Source organism: Bison bison, unplaced genomic scaffold, assembly GCF_000754665.1.
Source record: "Bison bison bison isolate TAMUID 2011002044 unplaced genomic scaffold, Bison_UMD1.0 scf7180017864145, whole genome shotgun sequence".
In the NCBI taxonomy this organism is placed as follows: domain Eukaryota; kingdom Metazoa; phylum Chordata; class Mammalia; order Artiodactyla; family Bovidae; genus Bison; species Bison bison.
Window position 1 is genome coordinate 9,268,795 of NW_011494717.1, and position 19,936 is coordinate 9,288,730.

At 45.2% G+C, this 19,936-nt stretch overlaps 1 protein-coding gene across 3 annotated transcripts in view; it reads right to left on the bottom strand.

Annotated features, from left to right (window-relative positions):
• Window positions 1–19,936, bottom strand: part of IFT172 (intraflagellar transport 172) — a 38,064-nt gene that overhangs the window by 4,882 nt on the left and 13,246 nt on the right. For all 3 annotated transcript variants that reach the window (XM_010840652.1, XM_010840651.1, XM_010840653.1), the window contains 21 exons: window positions 17,018–17,130; window positions 16,006–16,173; window positions 12,914–13,050; window positions 12,572–12,679; window positions 10,693–10,777; window positions 10,305–10,397; window positions 9,736–9,813; window positions 9,248–9,496; window positions 8,990–9,068; window positions 8,706–8,826; window positions 8,372–8,516; window positions 7,098–7,187; window positions 6,405–6,502; window positions 6,105–6,240; window positions 5,899–6,015; window positions 5,419–5,561; window positions 3,448–3,541; window positions 3,222–3,286; window positions 2,849–3,029; window positions 2,508–2,617; window positions 2,225–2,354 (listed from right to left, as the gene is read on the bottom strand). In XM_010840652.1, coding sequence (XP_010838954.1) covers window positions 2,225–2,354; window positions 2,508–2,617; window positions 2,849–3,029; window positions 3,222–3,286; window positions 3,448–3,541; window positions 5,419–5,561; window positions 5,899–6,015; window positions 6,105–6,240; window positions 6,405–6,502; window positions 7,098–7,187; window positions 8,372–8,516; window positions 8,706–8,826; window positions 8,990–9,068; window positions 9,248–9,496; window positions 9,736–9,813; window positions 10,305–10,397; window positions 10,693–10,777; window positions 12,572–12,679; window positions 12,914–13,050; window positions 16,006–16,173; window positions 17,018–17,130 — 2,540 coding nt within the window. The remainder of the gene's footprint in view (window positions 1–2,224; window positions 2,355–2,507; window positions 2,618–2,848; window positions 3,030–3,221; window positions 3,287–3,447; window positions 3,542–5,418; window positions 5,562–5,898; window positions 6,016–6,104; window positions 6,241–6,404; window positions 6,503–7,097; window positions 7,188–8,371; window positions 8,517–8,705; window positions 8,827–8,989; window positions 9,069–9,247; window positions 9,497–9,735; window positions 9,814–10,304; window positions 10,398–10,692; window positions 10,778–12,571; window positions 12,680–12,913; window positions 13,051–16,005; window positions 16,174–17,017; window positions 17,131–19,936) is intronic.

The window sequence follows — 19,936 nt, forward strand, 5'->3', positions numbered from 1 at the left end:
TTCAGTTTCTTCACCCATCAGAGTGATGGTTGGTCTAGATTCATACTGTCCAGAACAGCAGCCACGAGTCACATGTGGCTAGTCCTGAGATGTGCTGTAACCTCACATATTTCAAAGACTTAGTATGAAAAAAGGAATGTAGACTACCTTGATAGATTTTTATATTGATTTTGTGTTGAAATATTGATAATAGTTTTGGTATAATAGGTTAAGCAGAATATAATTATTTTCACCTTTTTCTTTACACTTATTTCAGTGTGGCTACTAGAAAATTTTAAGACTACATATATGACTTAGACCTTTGTGACCTGCATTGTATTTCTACTGGATGGTGTTGGTTTAGATGACTTTGGAGACCCCTTTCAACCATAAAACTCAGTAATTCTACAAATCCAAGTGTTCCATGAGCTCACTCTGTTTATGCTGTGATGCTGACATCCTCACCAGATTTTAACTTCCACAGAGTCTACTTCAGCTATAGTCTATGTGAATCCTCCTGGTCTTTCCCCACCTGTTCTTGCCTTTCTTCTTTACCTGCCAAACCCTTCAAGGCTTATAGTGCTCCCATCCAGAAAGCCCACCTAAAGAAGGTATAGTCATGCACAAACCTGGGTAAATAATGCCCTAGAGTAAGGTACAGCAGATGCTTCAGTTCAGTTCAGTCGCTCAGTCATGTCCGACTCTTTGCGACCTCATGGACTGCAGCATGCCAGGCTTCCCTGTTCTTCACCAACTCCCGGAGCTTGTTCAAACTCATGTACATCGAGTCACTGATGCCATCCAACCATCTCATCCTCTGTCATCCCCTTCTCCTCCCGCCTTCAATCTTTACCAGCATCAGGATCTTTTCAAATAAGTCAGTTCTTTACATCTGGTGGCCAAAGTATTGGAGTTTGAGCTTCAGCATCAGTCCTTCCAATGAATATTCACGACTGATTTCCTTTAGGATTGACTGCTTGGATCTCCTTGCAGTCCAAGGGACTCTCAAGAGTCTTCTCCAACACCACAGTTCAAAAGCATCAAAGAAAGTTCAAAAGCTTTCTTTATAGTCCAACTCTCACATCCATACATGACTACTAGAAAAACCATAGCTTTGACTAGATGGGCCTTTGTTGGCAAAGTAATGTCTCTGCTTTTTAATATGCTGTCTAGGTTGGTCATAGCTTTTCTTCCAAGGAGCAAGCATCTTTTAATTTCATGGCTGCAGTGATTTTGGAGCCCCCCAAAATAAAGTCTGTCACTGTTTCCATTGTTTCCCCATCTATTTGCCATGATGTGATGGGACGGGATCCCATGATCTTAGTTTTCTGAATGTTGAGTGTTAGCCAGCTTTTTCACTCTCTTCTTTCACTTTCATCAAGAGGCTGTTTAGTTCTTCTTTGCTTTCTGCCATAAGGGTGGTGTCATCTGTATATCTGAGGTTATTGATATTTCTGCCAGCAATCTTGATTCCAGCTTGCATATGCTTAATACCTGATAAAACTTGCTAAACTCTCAAAACCAACCTCAGTCCTTTCTACTTCCTTCCCTTCCAACTTCAAGGGACTATTCAACGACAAGGCATCACAAACTTTTGGGAAATTCTGCAGGGGCATCTGCACAACATTTTCAGGGACTGATCAGTCTCACCCCTTCATAACTTCTAATACCCTATTTCTCTGCATCTGAGGCACATCATTAAAATATACATGTATCCCCATTACAAAGACCCTAAGAATCCATCTTAGAATTGATGAAACATACTAGCTTGGCTTAATCTGCCAGAGGCTTTTTTTCAGGAGTTGCTGAGTGGAGGAGGGGCCTCTGCTTTTCTCACAGCCTCCATCTGGCCCAGTTTCAGGGTCTGGATTTGCCCTTCCAACTCTGGCCCTAGGCCTACTCTTCCCTCACAAGGCCTTCCTGACCCCTCCAGGCCACAGAGATCTCGCTCTTCTCTGAACTCTACTTGAACTCACTAGTGAACTTCCGTCTTCACTAAGTTGCAGTATTAACCAACTGAGCCATGTGTTAGTCTACCTTCCCCCAATGTCTGTCTCTCCGGGTTCTGTTTTATATCCCTTTTTATAGCCTTCATAGATTCTGGTCTAGTATCCATCAGGCACTCAGTAGACACCTGCTACCTGACTGAAAACAAAGACACGGGAGGAAAACGCTGAATGACTGAGAAGGAATGCTGGGTGTGAATGGAGGCGGGGAGCAGAGCCCGGCGGGTGTGGCACCTCACCTTCAGCCAGCACTTCTCCACCAGGCTGCTGCTTCCTGCGTCCCGCACTTTGAGGTAGCAGTCGACTGCACGGCTGTACTCTCCAGCCTGTTCCCACTGTCGAGCCTGTTCCACCAGACCCTCCATGCCCCTGTGTGGACGAGAGCCCTTGTGACCAGGACAGGAAGGGGCAGTGTGGCTGAGCCTGTGTGCACCTTCTGACCCACCCTCAGTCCTGCCAACATTTCCTGGTCCCCTGGCTTCATACCTGGCCCCATTCTTTCCTGGAGCCCTGGCTTCATACCTGGCCCCTTTCTTGGTAGCTTCCCGTTCATACTCTTCCTGCAGTGCCTCCAGCTGGCCGGGCACGTAGTCCTTGCAAATCCGCAGGGCATCGCTCCATAGTCCGGCCTCCTGCTCAGATTTCCAGGTATCAGGATGGCATGACAGCTTCCCACTGCACACAGGCCCACCACTATAGCCCACTGGTCCCTGGGTCCTTGGACCTCTTTTCCTCCTTCCCTCTGCTCCTCCCCCTTCCCCAGGGTTAACCTTCTCAAACACAGGGTTCAGTGTAGTGTGCTATGGGCTCTCCTACCTCTCACCCTTCCTCATGGGATTCCTCCCCTGAATCTGCTGCCCCACCTTATAGTAATTGAGGGCCAGGCCTGGTCTCTGGGCCCGAAGCAGCAGCCCTTCTGCTTTCTGGAAGTCCTTCTCCTCCAAGGCCCCCCGAGCCTGCCCCACGAGCACCTCGGCGACACTATCAGGGTCATGGGCCTCGGCCACACGCTGAGCTGCCTCCCAGTCCTGGTTATGGACAAACCTGTTTCCAGATGAGGACAGAGAGGAGGCCGAGTATAGGACTGAGGCCTCAATGATGAGAGGCAAACAACCATGTCACTGAGGGGGGATAAGAGTTATTGGTACTAGGTTTAGATGAAGGTGAAAATGACAACGAGAGGCCCTGGGGCTGAGTCTGGGAGGACAGGATTAGGGAATTTGTGGGGTAACTCACATGAGGACTGCTTCCTTGGGTTTACCGGCCTTGATAAATTCAGCTTCAGCCTCTTCAAATTTTCCCTGGAGGGAGAGGGAAACAGCCATACACGATGAGGACGAGACTGGCACCCCAGGCAGCCGTGAGACAGGAGATCTGAATGCCTAGCAGGAGTGGACCAGGGCATGGGAAGGAGGGCTCTGTGGTCAGAGTCAAAAGCAATGGGGAAGAACCACATCCATACCTCATCCTCCAGGTACATAGCGTATCGGAGATGGATCTCAGGGGTTTTGTGCTTGAGGGCCAGCCGGGAGAGTTCAAAAGCAAATTCAAAGGAGCTGAAATGGGAGGTCCAAACAAGGTTTGTCTACACTATACTTCCTTTTATAAGAGAAGAGAAACGGAGGGCACAGATTGAGGGGAAGAAAAGGGGCAGATTTTTAAAAATCAACAAAATGATAAGAGAAGCACAGAGAGTGCAATACCAACAGGCAGGAAGGACCCCTGGTGCTTCCACCACCTCCCACAGAGCCACATCTGCACTAGCAGGAAAACAATCTTCCGGAAACAAGTAAAACCACCCATAGCAATTTGACTCATTGCAGGATTCCTACTGGTGTTCTTAAAATTTGCTTAAGAAAACCTCGCTTTTGGGCAGATGTCTTGAATAGATGTTTGCCAAAAGAGGATATACAGATTGCTAACATGAAAACATGAAAAGATGCTTAACAGCAATAATCATCAGAGAAATGCAAGTCAAAACCACAATGAGATAACAACTCACATCTGTCAGAATGGCTATCATCAAAAAAGATCTACAAATAACAAATGCTGGTGAGGATATGGAGAGAAGGGAACCCTTATGAAATGTTGGTGGGAATATAATTTGGTGTAGCCACTATGGAAAACAGTATGGAGGTTCCTCAAAAAACTGAAAAACAGAACTCTGAAAAACAGAACTACCATAAGATCCAACAATTATACTCCTAGGTATATAGCTGAAGAAAACAAAAACACTACAGATACAGGAACCCCAATGTTCATAGTAGCATTATTTGCAATAGCCAAGATATGGAAGCAACCAAGTGTCCATCAACAGATAAATTAATAAAGAAGATGTCACACACACACACACACACACACACACATGAATATTCAGTTCACTTCAGTTCAGTTCAGTCGCTCAGTCATGTCCGACTCTTTGTCATAAAAAATGAAAATTTGCCATTTCCAACAACATGGATGGACCAGGAAGATATTATGCTTAGTAAAATAAGTCAGACAAAGACAAATACTATAGGTTATTACTTATATATGAAATCTAAAAAATGAAACAAACAAATGAAAATAACAAAACAGGAACAGACTCACCGATATAGAGAACAAACCAGTAGTTACCAGTGGGGAGAGGAAAAGGGGGAAGGGTAAGACGGATAAGGAGATTAAGAGGTACAAACTACTCGGTATAAATAAACTACAAGGATACATTACACAGCACAGGGAACACAGCCAATGTTTTATAATAACCTTAAATGGAGTATAATCTATACAAAATACTGAATCACCACGTGGGACACCTGAAACAAATATTGTAAATCAACTACACTTCAAAAAATTAATAATTTAACTTAATTAAAAAAAAGAAAAGCTCATTTTGCATTTAATGGAATCACATTTCCATTGTGTGTGTATTGCTTAGTTGCTCAATCATGTCCAGCTCTTTCTGACCCTATAGACTGTGGCCCACCAGGCTCCTCTATCCATGGGATTCTCCAGGCAAGAATACTAGAGTAGGTTGCCATTTCCTTCTCCAGGGGAATCTTCCCAACTTAGGGATCAAAACCAAGTCTCCTGTATTGCAGGTAGATTCTTTACCATCTGAGCCACTGGAGAGACCTACACTTTACTCACATCACACATTACTCAGCAGTAAATTACAGGCTTAGAGCATTTTAGCTTTAAAAATTGTTCTCTTTCCTCCTTTCTCCTTAGAACAGCCAAAGATTAACACCCTTCTGAGCCCCCAGGGGAACAGGAGCAGAATTACTAATTCATTCTTGCCTCTCTATCAAGCTCTTCCAAGGATCTCTCCTTACCACATTTCTTCACTCTTGCTTCAGCCTCTAGAAATGCTTTTAAGTTATACATCAATTTTCTTTCTCTATATAGAGGCTGTCTGGAATGGGGCCCCCAGAGAGAAGGCTTGGGGCCTCACCAGTTGTCAGCAGCATGGTCAATAGCAGCTTCCAGGAGTCCCAGCTTGTTGAGCAGTCTCACGGCAGCCTCTCCTCCTAGGCTTTTCGCCCACAGATAGGCCACGTGTTTGTGGGCATTAGCTCCTCCATGAGCCTTGGCCACCTGAAAAGCAAAGCCCCTTGGCAACCCTCCAACACAGGGGTACATGGCTGCTCCCTTGTCATCTCTGACTTGACCTCAGCTTGGAAAAAGATCAGGTACCTCTCCAGAGCAGTAGGAAGAGGGCTAAATTTCAGCTCTATTAACCTGATTAGGGTCCAAGGATGGATTTCAGGTCGTTCACAAACCATTAAAATTGTATGTGAAATTTTGTGTGTAGGTATGGACTTTTTTCAAAGACACCCACGACCAGTTTAAAATTAGACAGTTACTTGAGCGTGGGAAAGCAGGTTGGAAGGACCCTGTACATCCTTACCCAGTAAGGTGAAGACCTCCTTACCCGGTAAGCCTCTTCCCAAAGCCCATTGGACCGGTACATGTTCACTGTCGCCTTCCACTCCTGGGCCTCAAGGTAGTGATACTCAGCCTCCTGGAGTCGGCCCTCGGCCTCCAGCTCCTGGGGAGGGAGAGGCAAGTCAGGATGGGGAGAAGGGCAGATGGAGCCTCTTTGGGGGAGAAATGGGCAGCAGCAGGAGAAGGGCTCACCTTGCCCAGATGCAGGTGTGTGTCGCTGAGGAGGTCTGGGTGGTGCTTCCCTACTAAGCGGATCATATCATCATACAACCTGTGCTTTTTGAACATGGTGATGGCAAGATCAGGCTCTTCCACGGTCACATATAGCCTGGGGACAGGAGAAACACCTGTGGCCTCCTAGACCCAGATTCCTGCTGTGAGAGTCGTTCCTAAGGGATTCTGTCCCTGTCTTCTGGGCAGAGGGCATATATCTGCAGACCTCAGCCCTCAAGCCCCGTATCCCGCTACACCTCTCCTGGGGCCACGGCTCACCTTTCAGCCTCTCGGTACTTGCCCTGCTTCTCCATCTCCTGAGCCTGAGTGATGTACAGCACCGAGACATCTTCTGGTCTCATGCACTTCATGGCCAGCTGTGCAGACACAGAGGGTCAGGGCAGCCTCAGGCACTAATTCCCAAGGGAAGCAGAGGGCAACACAGAGTAGACAGGGAAGTGGGGTTTCTTCAAGGAAGCCTGTTTTCACAGGAACTCTGAACCTTCCCAATAAGCACAGGAGTTTGGTTATTGCCACTCTCCTACTCAGCTCAGGGATCCCAAGTCCATAAGGAGCAGAGTAAGAACGACATTCTGCTAAGGCAGGAGGGTCAGAGATGCCCTGTGCTGGGTGGGGGCACCCGATCCCACTAACTTACTCCTATTGCACCCACTGGGCTCTGGGAGCATGAACGAGAACAGTTACCAGTGTAACTAGAGCTCCAGCAGAGGTATTTCAGATTCCCAGCTCCCAAGGCCATCTGCTCTCTTCAGAATTGCAGGTTTGGGAACTAGAGCCTCTCACGATCCTTGCCTTTCCTTTTGGCTAGGCATCAGTTACCCAGACCGTACTCTGGTACTCTTCCTTGGCTTGCAGGGAGCCCAGTGAAGTGGGGAGATTAGCGACTAGGGGAAGGGACAACACAGCCATGAAGGTAGCATTCTCTTCTCATGAATGTCACCCATTGCCCACCTTGTGGGCTTGCTCCCAGCGGCCAGCCTGGGTGTACATGTCTATGGCGTCTTTCGTCCGGTCTCCCTTAGTGTAGAGCTCTTCCGCAATCTGCAGGTGAGACAGGGAGAGGCACAAGGTCAGAGTGACAGAGTGAAAGCAGCCTGGAGGAGGAAAGAACAAACCTCAGCTGGGAGGGAGCAGAGCCTGGAACTCCATTAGCGTACAGTCACAGAGAAGACAAGGTGACTGTAGGTGTCTCAGGCTTTCTTCTGTTTCGATAAAAGACCAGCCCCAAACAGTATGAGGACAATACAGTGGGAGTTTAAGATTACTTTGCTAACAAAGGTCTGTCTAGTCAAAGCTATGGTTTTTCCAGTAGTCATGTATGGATGTGAGAGTTGGAATATAAAGAAAGCTTTTGAACTTTCTTTGATGCTTTTGAACTGTGGTGTTGGAGAAGACTCTTGAGAGTCCCTTGGACTGCAAGGAGATCCAAGCAGTCAATCCTAAAAGAAATCAGTCGTGAATATTCATTGGAAGGACTGATGCTGAAGCTCAAACTCCAATACTTTGGCCACCTGATGCAAAGAACTGACTCACTGGAAAAGACCCTGATACTGGGAAAGATTGAAGGCAGGAGGAGAAGGAGATGAGATGGTTGGATGGCATTACCAACTTAATGGACATGAGTTTGAGTAAACTCCAGGAGTTGGTGATTGTCAGGGAGGCCTGGTGTGCTGCAGTCCGTGGGGTTGCAAAGAGTTGGACACGACTGAGTGGCTGAACTGAACTTAAGATGGCCTCATGTTTTTGCAGTCCATGATGATTCTATACTGTAAATATGTTGGTGATACTTTTTTTTTAATTTAAAAAAATTTTATTGAGGTATAGTTAATTTACAATGTTGTGTTAACTTCCGCTTCAGTTTTATATATATATATACACACACACACACATATATATATATTCTTTTCCACTATGGTTTATTACAGGATATTGAATACAGTTCCCTGTGCTATACAATAGGACCTTGTTTATCCATCCTATATATAATAGTTTGCATCTGCTAATGTTGAAGTTATTCTTAAAGCATCTCTCATGCTAGAAACCTGCTTTATATGTCTGGGAGAGGGTTCTGTGTCATGTCAGAATGAAACGGTGGTGTGTTTCATTTAGGGTGGTGACACTGTTGGGCCCCAGTAAGAAGGATCTAGTGAGGTGGTCCTTCTGGGCTCTCTCCTCATCCTCCTGTACTATACTGCTTCATGCTGCAGAAAGGGGCTGTCCCTCACCTCATACTCCTGCAGCGATGCATAGTGTTGGGCCACACGAGGATAGTATTTGGACGCAGTGTTCCGGTCCTGCAGATCTAATATATAAATTGCCTTCTTCCACTGGCGGGCACCCAGGGCAGCCTCAATTGCTTTAATGGAGCACCTGGCATAGTTGGAAAAGGGATAAATGTATATGAGGAAAGAGGAAAATGGATGGAGGTAGAGATACCTCAAGCATACACCAACCCACATTTGGGGATTTCCCTTGTTTTAGTGAGGCCTTGGTGCCCTTGCTGTCCCATCACCTCTCACCTCACGTCCAAATGCCCTCTGCACCCCTGGACCACCACACCTGGCTTCGATGTAATGATTAATGGCTGCATCAAGCTGCTTCTGCTGCACCAAGTGGTCCCCCCACGCCTCCTCTAGTCTCACCACTTCCACTGGGAATGCCAACCGAGCCAGCTCCACCGCTGCCGGAGACAGAGAGGGCATTCAGTGCAGGCTTCGGGTACCATGAGGCAGAGAAGTGAGGCGTGGAGTACAAGAGAGAAGTGGAGGGATGGGGGATCCCTGAAGCCAGGTGTCAGGGGACTGTTAAGGCAGGAGTCTGCAATACTGTGGACTGGCCAGTACCTTTCATGAATGCGCTGCCTTTACAGTAGCACTCCAGAGCCCGCTGTGGATTTCGAATCTTCTCAAAGAGATCACCTGCCTGTTAACACATCCCATGTTACTTCAAAGACACCCCTACTACACAAAAATCAACTGTCAGTCCCCAGCGTGGAGGATTCAGCCAGCACTCAGGGAGGGCTGTGCACTCCAAGACACCACTGCGTAGGAGAGGGCACTGAGCCCTGGGGGCTACGGGATGGGAACTGGAAGCCAGGGTACCCGTTCATACAGCTCGCCCTTAATCAGGGCAGCAGTGATGTGCTCCACCAGCTCCGTGTTGGCCAGCAGTTCCTCTCGGTTCAGCACCAGCCGAGCAGCCTTGGCGGGGAGCCCAGCTTTGAGGTAGAGGCTGATGGCTGCTAGCCCATCCCCTTGGCTCTCCTGAAGCTCGCCTGCCCGCTCCTCTTGCTGTGTGTCCATCAGCCACTGGTAGTAACCCCGGCGCAGCTTCTCTAGGGCTGGGTGCCCCTGACATGCAGCAGAAGAGAACCAGGAGTCACGCCCCTCCTTCCTGCCCCGCTGCTTCCCATCATGTCCAATCCCACTGTAACAGCCGAAATCCTCCCAGTCACCAGCGGCCCAACTCCCCGCACTATGAGGTCCAGCCCCAACACTGTTCCAGCTCCTGCAGCCTCCTTGACAAGAAGGGGTTTCTGATACTGGTGGGCCCTAGTTCTGAACAACTGTGGGGAAGACAGAACCGGTACCTTGGCCTCAGCCACAGCGATACATTCATCCCAGCGGTGTAGCTCCTGGTACATGTCCATGGCCTCCTCAACGGCGTTCTAGGGGAGGCCGGGCAGAGGGAGGAGGGACACCAGGAAGACACGAGGATCAGAAATTAGCAAGCGCTCCTCAGCCTGGCTGAGATGCCAGTCTGTGTGGGTTGAAAGCTTCATCCTTAGTATGAAACTAAAAGAAGCATAAGCTTCAGGGCACCTTATTTGCACAGGCTCCTTCCAAAGCAACTTTTCTTAAAGAAGGCTTCTCAAACTGAATAAGCATTGGGCCTCACAAAATTGGGATCTATCTCCATGCACAAGAATTGTGGAGAACAAAGGGAGATGGTAGACTTTCTATGAAGTAAAGAAGTGATTGTCAGAACGAACCCAGAGGAGGAAATTATGGAGCAGTGAAATTCACTGTATAAACCTTTTTAAAGTTTCTCTCCAGGCCTCTGATAGCCCAGCTGACCAGTGCTCATTCTTCCTCTGAGTTTGCTTCACTTTTTTCCTCTCTGATTCCCTCTTCCATCCAGCTCCTCTGCTCCTATTACCTGTTCTAAGAAGATCATTTCCGCCAGCTTGTAGTTCTTCTCCAGCATGGCTAGTCGTGCTCGGACCTGATAAAAATCTGTTCCTTCTCCACCCTGTGGGAAAAAAGAAGGTTCTGGTTATTCTGTTGGTGCCCACGAACAATTCTGTCTGTGTAAGTGGAGACAGGAAGGTCAGACAGATGTGGAGGCTAAAGGCTTAGGAAGCTGAAAAACTTGGGGCTTAGAGGCTTGAGGTTGGCAAACAACTCCAAAATGGCCTGACTTGAAGGTGGTGATGGGGAGGGCAGGGTAGAGGAAATTAGCCATGGCTGGAAAGCTAAGAGTCGTGGGTCTGAGTGCCAAGAGAAATCTCAGCTCAAAAAAGTGAACGAATCAGGAGAATACTTACATATTCCCGAGACACTTGATCTGCAATCTCATTGGTTTCATGGAGGAACCGAGCTTTTGCAACATGTCCCAGAGCAGAAAAGCACCTAAAGTATGGAAGCAATAACAATAACAATATTATTATAGAATCATAATTAATTCATTGGTTTAGCAGATATACGATGAGCATCGTTATATGCCAGGCACTTGTTCTTGCCACTGGGGACACAAAAACAAAGATGAGGGCCTGGCTCTCAGGGAACTTACTTTCTAGTGGAAACAGATAATTAGCAAACAAATAAACAAAGATTAATTGAAATAATGGAAAATGAAACTGAGGGGACTATTTAAGTTGGTTGTCAGAGAAGGCCTGTTCCAGGAGCTGTCATCTGAGCTGAGACCTGAATCCAAGAAAGAGCCCATCATGGCAAGATGGAGGAAAATTACTCCAGGCAGAGGGAGAAGCTAGTATAAAGGGCCCAAGGCAGGAGTGAGCTTGGTGTGCTCAAAGGGACAAAGGATGCCTGTGTGGCTGGAGACTAATGGGCAAGTACCTGATATGAGAAGGAAGCGGGGTCAAAGCTTGTGGGGCCTTAGGAGTTTGTGTTTTATACAAAGCACAAGCAAGAAAATGATCTAACTTATGTTTTTAAAAAATTCCCATAGCTGCTATGGTTCTAAGGATTGTAGGGGTCTAAGTAGCAGTTTCTAATTAATTAAGAGACTAATTAAGAGGTTTTTGCACCACTGTATGCAGGAGATGGTGGTGGTCTGTTCTAGGGTGGAGACAGTAGGGTTGAACAACTAAGAGATTTGGGGTACGTTATAAAGACCCTGGCTTATTGTCCCTATGACTTGAAGTGAGTCTAGCTGTGGGGGGATGGGATAAAAGGGACCAAGGATGAATCTTTGCCAAAGCCACACAGCTGACGTTTAATGAGCATTTCTGGTCTGTGCCCTTTGCACAGATCCTTTCATTGAGTCTCCCCTATCACTGCCACTCTGCCACTCTTCTTTACCATACTGCAAGGTGAATACTGTTATTATCCTCATTTCATAGAGAAAATGGAGAAGCCAAGGCTTGAGAAGGTTAAGTTAATCTCTCTAAAGTTACATAGTTGGTAAATGGAATCAAGATTTGAAACAGGAGAGTCTGGAGTCCCATGTTTTTCCTGTAAATTACACTCCTATAGCATTATTGGAATATACACGTCAACACATAGATTGTAGGGTAGGAGCGTTAAACACTTGGAAGCAGCACCTAGTTACAAGGTGGGGGAGTGAAAACAATAAAAGACATACTCTTATAGGAAGTCAGATAAAAACAAATATCATACAACATCGCTTATATTTGGAATCTAGAAAATGGTAGAGATGAACTTATTTGCAAAGCAGAAATAGTCTCAGTTGCAGAGAACAAACTTATGGTTGCCAAAGGAAGAAGAGGGGATGGGATGAAGTGGGAGATTGGGATTGACATATATACACTACAAATGTATCTAATCAAACAGATAACTAATGAGAGCCCACTGTACAGCACAGGGAACTCTACTCCATGTTCTGTGGTGACCTATATGGGGAGGAAATCTATAAAAAGGGGATATATGTATATGTGTATGAATGCCTGATTCACTTTGTTGTTCAGCAAGAAATTAACACAACACTGTAAAGCAACTATAGACCAATAAAAATTTTAAAAAATAAATAAAAGCCATACTCTCATACTCTAGGATGGGAGGATGTTTGGAATAACTGCACTGTGAAAGGGTTCCATGACATCTGTTGGCATGGGAAGGCAAGAGGTGCCCCAACCCTGGGGAGGAGCAGCCCACAGGGAAGACACTGTGCGGCCATCTCTCCCTCCGAGCTGCCTGGCACCTGGGTTCCACAGCCCGGCTCACCTCTCAGCAATGTGTAGCTGCTTTGCTTCCAGTGACAGCTTACTCAAGGTTTTCCACATTGCTTCTGTTTCTGGGGTCATTTCCAGAGTTTCCAAGAAGGCTGTGGCCCTGCAGAGGGAAGGAAGCAAAGCACAAGGAATGAGTCCAAGGTCAGGAAGACACTAAGGAATATTGGTGATGGGGCAGCAAGAGGATGGGGGAGGCAATTATTTGCCCTTTTTGTCTAATCTCCCAGGACCACCAGGTCCTTTTCAGACATGGCTGGTTTTGCTGTCTACCTCAGGCAGGTCCTCAGACCCAGACTTCCCCACCACCGTGCTGGTTATCAGCCTCATGTCTCACCGGGTGTAGTTGCCGTCATCAATGGCTGTTCCAAACTCAATAAGGCCCTCATCCAGGGTGTAGGCAACTGTAGTCACACCTTCGGTCACCATCACCTCCGTCTTTCCCCCACCTCGCTCCAGACCTACAACATCACCCTGTAAAAATTCAATCCCCCCACCCCACCAGAATTCCAGGTGAATGTTGACACAGGCTCAACTGCAGAAAAGACCCACCCTCATCCAACCCTACTGCTCACACTCTGAGGGAATGACAATACTCTGTTTTTCTGACACTTCCCTCAAGCATATAAAAATTCCCCATCTGTGGGGTTAAAGTACATCCTTGGGTTAAAGTACACCATAGCTATGATAGCACTAGTGGCTAGGGATAAGTTGACAAAGTGTGGCACCCACTTCTGCTGCCAGCAGTACCATGACTTGGTATTCATTTAGCTGGAGAACCTTGGTAAAGGTTCTCCAGCTAAAATTCAACTTGAACTTGGAACATCCTTTTTAATGTATTGCTGAGTTCAACTGAAGAAATCACTAGGAAAGCTTCCTGCTCCCTCTCCCACCCTTCCCTTCCACAAAAAGAAAGAAAGGTCAGTAAGTTAAAACCAAAAGAAAAAAAAAAGAGAGCAGGAAAAAAATGTAAGGTGAGCAGATGGGAAAACTATAGTTACCCTAAGGCAAACACAGTATTAGGAGAGTAAACTTTGGGTCCTTCAGCAGAATGGGGAGGTCAAATCTGAGGATTTCTCATTAAACGTGGATCCTCTATTCAGTAAAGGAAACCAAAGGAGTATATAGATCATTAACATGCCTGATTCCTGCATAAGCAAATACAGATCATCCCTGGAGGAAAGCACGTCCAACTAAGGCCCTCAGGATTCCAAAAGATGACATTCAATGTAACATGAGCTCACAATTAAAAACTAGCAAAATACCACTTAACAAACCACTAGCAGGGAGTAAACAATAACTACAGACAAGTTTCAGACCTCCAGAGATCTGGGATATAAAAAATAACAGGAAAAAAGACAGTTATGGAATATAAAATAATTATGTGTGAAACATTAGAGACCCAAAAGATGAAATATTAAGACAGGAACAAGAGACTATCAAAAAATAGTCAGGCAGGTTGGAGAAAGAACCAAGTAAAGCCTTTAATTTTTGAAGTGGAAAAACAATACAATAGATGGTTTAAATAGTAGATTAGACAATGGTGAAAGTGAACCGATGAACTGAAAGATGTATTTTAAGAAATTATCCAGAATGGGAGGCGAGTTTGGGGGAGAATGGATACTTATATATGTATGGCTTTGCTATACACCTGAAACAATCACAACATTGTTCATCCAATATAAATCCAATATGAAGTAAAAAGTTTTTTAAAAAAGAAATTATCCAGAATTTACCATGGAGCTAAAAAAAATTTAGCATGAAAAGGCACAGAAGACAGGACAAGAAATCTAACATATGCCTAATTAGAGTTTTGATGGAGAGACTAGAGAATATGAGAGAAGAAGCAATGTTTAAATAGATTATGGTTGAGAAATTTCCAAGACTGATGGAAATATACTTACAAATATAGGAAGCACAATATACACCAAGCAAGATAAATAAAAAGAAGTTTATATCCAGACATATTGTAGTGAAATTTCAACACATCCAAAAAAAAAAAAGAGATTAAAAAAGAAAGATTTTTAAATCAACCAGAGAGAAAAGACAGACCACCTATATAGAAGGGGCTATTTAGTAAACCTGCCAGAACAAAAGAGGTCAATCAATGGGAAAACATTTGTAAAAGGCTAAGAAAAATTAACTGTCAATCTAGAATTGGGTAGTGAGCCCAAGTATCTTTCAATAGCAAAGCTCTAAGTAAAAATAGTTTCAGATAATCAAAACCTGAGCATTTTATCATCAAAAGACTTTAAAGAATCTTCTAAATGTTACACTTCAAGAAGAGGAAGAAAAATAACTCCCGAGGGAAGATCAGCAGGTTAAAGGGAAAGGTGAATGGGGAAACTGGCACTATGATGGTAAGTCTAACCAAATTCTGTCTGTGTAAAACAGTAATGTCTAGCTTTGCGGATGACAGAAAGGAACAGAATACTAGACAACAGGGTCTTCCCTGGTGGTCCAGTGGCTAAGACTCCACATTCCCAATGCAGAGTGCCTGGTTTGATCCCTGGTCAGGGAACTAGATCCCACATGCCGTAACTAATAGTTCATACGCTGCAACTAAAAGATGCTGCAGCTAAGACCTGGAGCAGCCAAATAAGTAAATAAAATAAATATTACAAAGAACGACAACACTAAACAACAATGGCAAAGGGGAGGGAATCAAAGTTAAAGCCTTGTATGGTCCTTGTCTGCAGTGCAGTGGAGGGTGGGTGGATGCTGCTTAAATTCAGACTTTGTTAATTTAAATACATAGTGAACTTTTAAGGGTAATTACTATAGAAACAGGATATTTAATCTTCAAACCAAAAAAAGGTATTTACAAAAGGACAAGCTCCCACCCCCACAATCAAACCTTAATCAGTCTAAAATGAAGCAAAAAAGGAGGGGAAAAAAAAGAGATTGAGAAAAGAATAAAAAGAAAGCATTAAGTGCTCTATATACACCCGTGGCAGTCATCCTAGCCTAGCACACGGGCCTCTTTTCTGTTTCCATAGGCTCCTCCCATATTTGGGATATTACTGTGTGTATGAGGTTGTCATGGGGTAGGACAGAGGGTGTGATCAGCAGTCTGAAAAAAACAGAACTCTGAATGGCTTGTAACAGAGAATCAGCACATAAGGAGGTGTGATATGGAATTCCTCCTCGACTGGGGATCTTCCAGTCTAAGGGAACTCCACAATTCGACTTGGTGAATTCCCACTATAATAGGGACCAGTACTCTGAGGGTCTAATATAATGTCAGAAATTTGAACAAGGATGGCTCTGGGGCCCAGACCACTGTGGGAAGCAGTCTAAGTGTCACCTGCCAACTCCATCAGAGAGGTTATGGGTGGCAGGCAGAGAAACCAAGCAGCCTTCCCAGTGTCCTTGGGTTCCGATTCATCAGCCCGACACTATGTGTGAGGTGCCCTGACGTGGACATACCCTGATAGACGACGTGGTGACCCTCTCGGGTGCCTCAATGTTGTACCACACACACAAGTTGTTTCGGTTCTGAGCCACCAGCACATCACTTCCTGGGACCCACTGCACATAGGAGCAGAAGTTGAGGATCATCGTCTTAGAGCAGCTTTCAATATCGTATAGATGCAACTGGAGGAGGAAGAAGTAGATACACAATTAAGAAAAGATGTGGGTGTCTTCCCATCTGGACCATTTCCTAATGGGGAAATGTGGTGAGCTAGCCCACTAGTCAGGTACATGCTGAATTTCAAAGCTTACTGAACTTCGACCATAAACCCTTCAAGTTCATGCTCACTTGGTATATTCTGACACTGGCCAAATAAGAGATGACCAAAAGAGCAAAGGGCTACACCCTAGGAATTTAAGTTAGGTGAAGGTCAGACTTTCATTTCTAGAATAACTCTGGGCCAGAGTTATCAGTCTGGATTACAAAAATAAGGTCATGAGACAAATTAAATGGCCTGGAAATATGTGATGTGGCTTTTACATCACAGTGAAAATGAAATAAAAAATCACCAGGTAGTCCCCGAGGTCGAACTCACTGGCGATACCACACTGAGATCAGAATCAATAAAGGGCTGGGGGAGACTGTCCTCAAGTCAGCGTCAGTGCTAAGTGTGGCCGAAGAGCACTGGAGCAGTAGGTGTGGTAAAGGTCAGCTGGGCGGTGAGGAAGAGGAACGCAGGGGTGAGGGTGGTTCATGAAGTCACAGATTTGTGAATAGTAAGAGACACACCAACTCCCAAATTCCCCTCGTGATTTTGGTGCCTGCATGATACAATCTCTCAGGGTAAAATGGGATGCGTGGTGATATTAGATTTAGAAAATGTTGATCCTTCTGTGCTGTTCATTATGCTTATGGCATAGCCCCAAGAAATCATGTCCCATTCTGCCTCCCACTTCCCCTGGTGGCAGCTAGTACCACATCCTTTACGGACCAGTCAGTGGTTAAGGCCTTAGTAACCCTTCTCACACGAAGTTTCCGGTCCCTGAAGAGAAGCTTGTGCCCAGTCTCATTAAGTTCCAGCCAATCCACACGGCTCTCATGGCTGATGGTACCAATGTTGTAGCCGCCAATCAGGTCCACTAGAGAGTAAAGGAAACAGGGTGAAAAAGACAGATTCCACATAATTACGTACAAAGCATGAGGTGGCTTATGAAAGTTTGGTTTTAAGAATGTTGCATTAGTCTAGAGCACATCACTCAGGAGTACAAATGGTCAGTATAATATAGTTTTGCTAAGTTGTTTCAGATGCCGTGTTTCTTCTAAATTTACAGAGATTTCATTTAACTCCAGAGTTAAGTTAGAAGATCCAGATCCACCAAGAAATCTGATTCCTCTCTGGGACTCTGGGATTCGTCTCATAGCAGATCAGAACTATGGCTTCTGTTACTCATGATAAGCCCCAGTTACAGCAAGCCTACCAATGAGAGAAAGCTGATGAACGAAATGACCTCAGTGATCACAGGTGCTCCAAGGAGTTACCTGTACACCTGCGTAAAAATACAGAGGGTCCATCAGTGTTGAAGGTGCACAGACACAATAGGAGGAACCTCTGACTAAAGTTAGGTGGGTCAGTGTAGAGGATAAATATTAGCTGGGTCTGAGTTTTGTAGATAACATTAAGAAACAATCATGTTTAGAACAGACCACTCAGGGTTGGCTAGGATGCTTTCAGGGAGTCTCCTGAAAAAAGCCCATTCACAGCTCCTATATATTATCTTATGCATTGTGATCCACACAGTCAAAGGCTTTGGCATAATCAATAAAGCAGAAATAGATGCTTTTCTGGAACTCTCTTGCTTTTTTGATGATCCAGCGGATGTTGGCAATTTGATCTCTGGTTCCTCTGCCTTTTCTAAAACCAGCTTGAACATCTGGAACTTCACGGTTCACGTATTGCTGAAGCCTGGCTTGGAGAATTTTAAGCATCACTTTACTAGCATGTGAGATGACTGCAATTGTGTGGTAGTTTGAGCATTCTTTGGCACTGCCTTTCTTTGAGATTGGAATGAAAACTGACCTTTTCCAGTCCTGTGGCCACTGCTGAGTTTTCCAAATTTGCTGGCATATTGAGTGCAACACTTTCACAGCATCATTTCTGCTTTACTGACTATGCCAAAGCCTTTGACTGTGTGGATCACAATAAATTGTGGAAAATTCTGAAAGAGATGGGAATACCAGACCACCTGACCTGCCTCTTGAGAAACCTGTATGCAGGTCAGGAAGCACCAGTTAGAACTGGACATGGAACAACAGACTGGTTCCAAATAGAAAAAGGAGCACATCAAGGCTGTATATTGTCACCCTGCTTATTTAACTTATATGCAGAGTACATCATGAGAAACACTGGGCTGGAAGAAGCATGAGCTGGAATCAAGATTGCTGGGAGAAATATCAATAACTTCAGATATACAGATGACACCACCCTTACGGCAGCAAGTGAAGAGGAACTAAAGAGCCTCTTGATGAAAGTGAAAGTGGAGAGTGAAAAAGTTGCCTTAAAACTTAACATTCAGAAAATGAAGATCATGGCATCTGGTCCCATCACTTCATGGGAAGTAGATGCGGAAACAGTGGAAACAGTGGCTGATTTTAATTTTCTGGGCTCCAAAATCACTGTAGATGGTGACTGCAGCCATGAAATTAAAAGACGCTTCCTCCTTGGAAGGAAAGTTATGACCAACCTAGATAGCATATTAAAAAGCAGAGACATTACTTTGTCAACAAACGTCCATCTAGTCAAGGCTATGGTTTTTCCAGTGGTCATGTATGGATGTGAGAGTTGGACTATAAGAAAGCTGAGCACTGAAGAATTGATGCTTTTGAACTGTGGTGTTGGAGAAGACTTGAGGGTCCCTTGGACTGCAAGGAGATCCAACCAGTCCATCCTACAGGAGATCAGTCCTGGGTGTTCATTGGAAGGACTGATGTTGAAGCTGAAACTCCAATACTTTGGCCACCTGATGTGAAGAGCTGACTCATTTGACAAGACCCTAATGCTGGGAAAGATTGAGGGCAGGAGGAGAAGGGGATGACAGAGGAGAAGATGGTTGGATGGCATCACTGACTCAATGGACGTGGGTTTGGGTGGACTCTGGGTGTTGGTGATGGACAGGGAGGCCTGGTGTGCTGTGATTCATGGGGTCGCAAAAAGTCAGACACAACTGAGCGACTGAACCGAACTGAACTGAACTGATATATTGTCAATTCTGGAGAAAGCACTGGCAACCCACTCCAGTGTTCTTGTCTGGAGAATCCCAGGGACTGGGGAGCCTGGTGGGCTGCCGTCTATGGCGTTGCACAGAGTCGGAAATGACTGAAGCGACTTAGCAGCAGCAGCAGCATACGTTGTCAATTATCTTATACATTATCAATGAGCAATGTGCTTGCTTTTGTTATATATGCTTAAGATCAGATTGCCAACATCCATTGGATCATCGAAAAAGCAAGAGAGTTCCAGAAAAACATCTATTTCTGCTTTATTGACTATGCCAAAGCCTTTGACTGTGTGGATCAGAATAAACTGTGGACAATTCTGAAAGAGATGGGAATACCAGACCACCTGACCTGCCTCTTGAGAAACCTGTATGCAGGTCAGGAAGCACCAGTTAGAACTGGACATGGAACAACAGACTGGTTCCAACAGGAAAAGGAGTACGTCAAGGCTGTATATGGTCACCCTGCTTATTTAACTTCTATGCAGAGTACATCATGAGAAACGCTGGGCTGGAAGAAGCACGAGCTGGAATCAAGATTGCCGGGAGAAATATCAATAACCTCAGATATGCAGATGACACCACCCTTATGGCAGAAAGTGAAGAGGAACTAAAAAGCCTCTTGATGAAAGTGAAAGAGGAGAGTGAAAAAGTTGGCTTAAAACTCAACATT